Source organism: Oncorhynchus tshawytscha, linkage group LG21 (genome assembly GCF_018296145.1).
Source record: "Oncorhynchus tshawytscha isolate Ot180627B linkage group LG21, Otsh_v2.0, whole genome shotgun sequence".
Classification (NCBI taxonomy): domain Eukaryota; kingdom Metazoa; phylum Chordata; class Actinopteri; order Salmoniformes; family Salmonidae; genus Oncorhynchus; species Oncorhynchus tshawytscha.
The window spans coordinates 6,180,941-6,187,029 of NC_056449.1; the positions used below are offsets into that span (position 1 = coordinate 6,180,941).

The 6,089-nt window shown below is 38.3% G+C and overlaps 1 protein-coding gene across 1 annotated transcript; it reads left to right on the forward strand.

Annotated features, from left to right (window-relative positions):
* The first annotated feature begins 578 nt into the window (after positions 1 to 578).
* Positions 579 to 5,109, forward strand: LOC112220774. The gene is made up of 6 exons (XM_024382657.2): positions 579 to 876; positions 1,259 to 1,603; positions 1,934 to 2,188; positions 2,370 to 2,516; positions 3,394 to 3,501; positions 3,757 to 5,109. The coding sequence occupies exons 1-6, from the start codon at positions 828 to 830 to the stop codon at positions 3,981 to 3,983; spliced, it is 1,131 nt and encodes a 376-aa protein (XP_024238425.1). The 5' UTR covers positions 579 to 827; the 3' UTR covers positions 3,984 to 5,109.
* Positions 5,110 to 6,089: the final 980 nt, after the last annotated feature.

Below are 6,089 nucleotides of genomic sequence, written 5' to 3' on the forward strand. Positions count from 1 at the left end.
TGATTTATTGTTATTCTGTCTAGCTGCAACCCAAAAGGTATCAGTTACAACCGGTCGATGTCATCAATGAGTCACAAACAACCATTTTGGAAGCATTGGAATTTGAGTCTGCGTGTCCTCTCTGTTTCACTTTGTATTTCTCTCACCTGTCCTCCTCTCCCTCTCTCGCTATCTCGCTCTCTCACTCTCTCTCCTTCATGCATTTTTTTATAATGTCACAATCTTAGCTGGACTGAAAAATACAAGTTGTATTGTGAAGAAGGTAATGTGTTAGTTTCAGTGATGAAAAGCTTGTACAGTGATGTTAGAGCTGACAAAAGCGAAACAAGGTGTGATTTTCTCAGGCGCTAACATTTCTTTACACTTAAAAGTACACTCTTAGAGGTAGAAGCCTTCTGAATTCCATGTAGAACCCTCTGTAGAAAGGGAACAGTCGAAGAACCCTTTTAGGTTCTCGATATAACCTATTTGTCTGGGAGTGTAGACTCACATAGCACTTTTGTACAACTCTGATATTACACATCAAGAGACATGAATAAAGCCAGCCTGGCTGTTTATGTAGTGAACAAGTGAAACTTTGATGAGACTGTTCCTCTTTCCTCTGTGTCAGAACCTATTAATAATTTATTTTGCTTGTCAACAACTAAGTGAATTCTAATGATTGACGAGGACAGCTGGAGTGTCTGTCATACCACCTTTGCATAGGTTTTTGTTTATGTTGTAAATTGTCAAGTTATGGAAATTCAGCACTGAATGGAAAACAGAGGATTTTGTTACAGTACAGAATATCTTCATTTGTTAACTTGAGCCCTGTGGTGTGAAGAGACATGGAGGCTCTGTTTGGACTGTTGGTGATGTTAGCAGCAGTGTCTCGTGGTAAGAAGTTTCTTGATGTGTTGATTTCCCTCTTGTTTTACACATGCTATACAGTAAGGAGCCTTGTTAATATCATGTAGAACGTAAACCACGAGCTCAAAGCTCTTTGTGGTATACTACAGGCTACTCAGAATCACTTTTGTCAAATGAATAATGACTAATGACAGATACAGAGACAATATTCAAAACACTGCAAAAGACAGTTGTCTCGTTATTCATTGTCCTGTGATAATTATAACTGACTGAGGTACTGTTATGTTTCCTAATACCTTGATATCATTGGTTTGCTTACACCGTTGCTTGTATTCTCATCCATAAAATTAAACCTTAAAAATAGGACAGTGATAGTCACTACAGTGTCTATTTTCCTCTTGATTTTCAGGCATGGAGACCCCCTGTGATGCTACACTGGATGGAGCTCGGTGTTATGGAACTCTGGGAGGAACTGTCTTTCTCCAGCTGATACACGTTGTCAGTGGAGTACATGACATATCATTAAAAACCGAATCCAATGATGCTGCTAAAATTATACTCAAAATTAGAAACAAACACCCCAAAATAGTGAAAATCCACAAATCCATTGAAACCAGAGCACACTTCTTTATCAACAACGGGACGTTTAGGATAGATAACACAGAAAGGAATGATTCTGCTGAATATAGACTAGACACATTTAATGCAGATGGGAAAACATTAGGGAACAGGAAACTTCAACTGTTTATTGAAGGTACAGTAACTAGAAAACCTTTTCTCATATTGACAAATACTTATTATTAACTATAACTATCATAACTTGACTGCAAAAGCTTCTGTGGCCTTCCCTCTCTCTCTAAACCTCTCTCTCTCTCTCTCTCTCTCTCTCTCTCTCTCTCTCTCTCTCTCTCTCTCTCTCTCTCTCTCTCTCTCTCTCTCTCTCTCTCTCTCTCTCTCTCTCTCTCTCTCTCTCTCTCTCTCTCTCTCTCGAAGAAGAAGAAGAAGAAGAAGAAGTGTTGTTTTCTCATTTGTTTGTGCGAAAGTCTGCAGATGTCTTCAGATGTCGATTCTTCTTCCTCCACAGCCCCAGTGTCCTCTCCTCAGCTGTCCTCTCAGTGTCTGACCCATGGAGAGATGAGGGTGTCCTGCTCCTCTGAGGGGGACGGTCCTCAGTACAGCTGGACTCTGGACGGACACACACATAGAGACACTGAGGCCTCTCCTGGTGACAAGACAAACACCATTACACTGAAGAGAGGCCAGTCTGGAGATCTCACGTGCACCGTCAAAAACAACATCAACAGTGTTACTGTGAGCAAAATAATCTCCCCCTGTGAGGGTAAGCTACTGTTTAATAAATGTTGTTAATCCAATATATTATGAAACACATTATCAGTGATTATAATAATGATGATGATCAATCTTTATCAATGGACATTGAACTGTTAAGAAAGCACTATCCATTTGCCAGTGTTCAATTCAGATACATATAAGATCCCTGTTTATTTGATCATATGCAGGGCTTATGTATGTTAACTGCACTTCCAACGGGACAAAGATATCAGAGTGGGTGATTGCCACTGGTAATACCCTGTGTATTGAACTTACAACAGTGGCACACACAACTGTGACAAATGCCTTCACCAGTAAAACAGAGGCAACCAAAGGTAAGTGACCTGACAATCTAGTGACCTCCACTCTAAATCACCCCACTCTAAATCACCCCACTCTAAATCTTTATCATACTATATTATAATTATTTGTAGCGTTATTTTTAGTACACTGTTTAAACTTGTTGTCCTATTTTTTGTCCGCCATCAACTTTAATGGAATTTCCTCAAATTACTAAAGGACCCATTGTGACATCATGACTTCCAAAATTATACTCCATTCACTCTAAACAATGTCACTTTTGACCTAAATCAGCTACTTTGACCACTCCCAACAATTTAGACGATAGATTTAGAAAGTAAATGAAATATAAGTTTGCTTCTGTGCTATTCAAATTTGAAATCAGAACAGAATTATCTTCTGCCCATCAAATGAAACAGCTGTTTTAGTAATCGCGTCAACTACATTTCCTCTCAGCTTTTCCAAGTAACTGACATTTTGATCACTTTTCCATCAAGTTAGAATACAGATTTGAGCATATGACTACTCTCTGCTATTCAAATCTGAAATCAGAGCAGAATGGTCATCTGCCAATCAACAGTAACAGCTGTTGTATTAATTGCATCAACTACTTTTCGTGTCGACTTTTACAGACAACTGACATTATGACCACTTTCACAACAATTTAGACAAACACTTGGAGCCAATGAAATCTTAATCTACCTCTCTGCTTTTCAAATCTCAAATCTGAACACTTTTCCCATTACCACAAAAATCATTTAAAACAGCTAAAGCATGTCCCACAATTTACTATCTAGTTATCATTAATATGAATGATGGATTTCATGGCCTTTTATGTAGTAACAGTGGTGGAAATGAAACAACCTTCATGCTTATATGTTGTTCTGTCTCTGTTTCCTCTGTTTTACCCAGAGATCATAGGGATGGTAGCAGCGTCTCTGGCAGGCGTAGTCCTCGTCCTAGTGATGGTGTTGGCAGTTTACTGTGTCCAGAAGAAAAAGAAACCTCCAAAGACTTCAGGTTAGAGGATATTTAGCTGTAGCTCTTCATTTTTAGTACTACAATATCAAATCAAAGCACCGAAAACAACAGGTGTAGACCTTACAGTGAAATGCTTACTCACGAGCCCCCAACCAACAGTGCACTTTCAAAAAACACGGATAATTTACGATGTCAGTCTTGCCAGTGAAATAATAAGTCTCTCTCTCTCTCTCTCTCTCTCTCTCTCTCTCTCTCTCTCTCTCTCTCTCTCTCTCTCTCTCTCTCTCTACACAGTTCATGTTGACAGTCAGGATGTGGAATATGCGAATGTCAGGACACTGAAGAAGCAGATGAGACTGCAGGAAAGAAATGTGGAGTACGGACAGGTGAAAATTACTGGGGCTCCCCAGCAGCCATTGGAGGTGTTTGGACAGAATAAAACATTAGAGGGTCCCCGGTGGAAGGTAGGCACACCTGAGGAGGGGGACTGTGTGTACGCCAGGGTACGCAAAGGCCAGTGAGCAAGATACTGTCTAGATTCAATATAACAGAAGTAGGCTGATTTATAGGAAAGTACAACGCAGTGTCCATCTTTCTATTTGCATATCCTCCCTAACAGGTATTGCATATCTTACAGATTTTGTCCCATTATTACTAGATTCAGGTTTTCAAAGGTGGTCATTACTTAATTTGCAATATGTACACCAAGTCTTAAATAACCACCAAGTTAAATCATTTGACGAACTAAGTTCAGACTTCCATTTGCCAAAGTCAGATTTCTTTAGCTATTTACAACTAAGATACTATTTACTGAAACACCCCAAATAGGTAATAACAAAGGGTGAGTACTCTCCCATAGAAAAACTCAATAATCAGAAAATGGCAACTAGTAGTCAACAAATAAAACTGAACCAATGTGTTGATATCATGGCACTGCGCAATACTAAGTGCAAGTGAGAACCTGAACTTGGGGAGAACATTGAACATGAAACTTAGGAGGAAATACCATTTTGGGTACTTTCTAACTCCAGACACAATGGTGAAGAGAAGTCAAGAATCAACCAGTGAATACTGGAGAAAATGTGGGGAATTGTTCATAAACTACCCACTTATTTTGGGATCTTGTTCCAGAATGATGAAATGATGTTATTATGTTTTTATTTTATTTTTTTTGACTTTGTTAACAATATGTTTAAATGCTCCCTGGCAAAAGACCCAATGAGTATTACAAAATGCCTATCTATTGATTATACTCCTGTCTGCAGCAAATAAATGTATTACAGCGCATTTGTTAAATAAGGACATTCATACTATGAGTGGAATTGTAGAGTGAAATGAATGTATTTCAGGTAGAATAAAATTACAAACAGATATATGTGAAAAAAAGATGGGAACCGCTCCTTGTAAATAACATTGTGTAGACATAAGACTCATTAGTCTTGAAGCAAACAAACATATGATGAATGTGATTACTCATTTTTGCTTTTCTTTTTTCAAATTGCTTTTCCTTTTGGTGCTTTCGGTGCCTTCAGAACATTTTCACACCCCGCAACTTTTTCCACATTGTGCTGTTACAGCCTGAATTTAAAATTGATTCAATTGAGATTTTGTGTCACTGGCTTACTCACAATAATGTCAAAGTGGAATTGTGTTTTTTTTATGTTTACAAATGAATAAAAACTGAAAATCAGAAATGTCTTGAGTCAATAAATTTTCAAGCCTTTTGTTATAGAATGCAAAAATAAGTTCAGGAGTATAATGTTCTTTAGCAAGTCACCTCTGTGTGCAATAGTAGAGTGGCAAAGAAATTAACTTCATATCCTGAATACAAAGTGTTATGTTTGGGGCAAATCCAACACAACACATAAATGAGTATCAGTCTTCATATTTTTTTAAACGGTGGTGGCTGCATCATGTTATGGGTATGTTTGTTATTGGCAAGGACTAGGGAGTTTTTTAGGATAAAAAGAAAGGGAATAGAGCTAAGCACAGGCAAAATCCTAGTGGAAAACCTGGTTCTGTCTGCTTTCCAACATACACTGGGATACAAATTCACCTTTCAGCAGGACAATAACCTAAAACATAAGGCCAAATATACACTAAAGTTGCTAACCAAGATGACATGGAATGTTCCTGAGTGGTCTAGTTACTGTCTTAACTTAAATTGGATTGAAAATCTACGGCAAGACTTGAAAACGGCTGTCTTGCAATGATCAACAACCACCTTTACATAGCTGGAAGAACTTTTAAAAGAATAATGTGTAAATATTTTCCTACCCAGGTGTGCAAAGCTCTTACAGACTTACCCAGAAAGACTCACAGCTGTAATCACTGCCAAAGGTGATTCTAACGTGTATTGACTCAGGGGTGTGAATACAGGGGTGCAATTTTTTTTTTAGATATTTCAATAAATTTGCAACAATTTCTAAAAACATTTTTTCACGTCATTATTGGGTATTGTGTGTAGATGGGTGAGAGGAAATATCAAGACTCAGGATAAGACCAGATGCAGACAGTTTGAATAACAGACGTTTATTATACAACAGGAGGCAGGCAAACGACAGGTCAAGGGCAGGCAGAGGTCTGTAGTCCAGGGCAGAGTAAGGTACAGAGTGGCAGGCAGGCTC

What these genes read in the sequence shown, in the direction of transcription:
- LOC112220774 (XM_024382657.2), top strand. Translation starts at nt 828, where the DNA reads ATGGAGGCTCTGTTTGGACTGTTGGTGATGTTAGCAGCAGTGTCTCGT. An exon ending in ACTTCAACTGTTTATTGAAG is followed by an intron (nt 1,604 to 1,933) that starts GTACAGTAACTA and finishes CTTCCTCCACAG; the next exon opens with CCCCAGTGTCCTCTCCTCAG. An exon ending in AATAATCTCCCCCTGTGAGG is followed by an intron (nt 2,189 to 2,369) that starts GTAAGCTACTGT and finishes GATCATATGCAG; the next exon opens with GGCTTATGTATGTTAACTGC.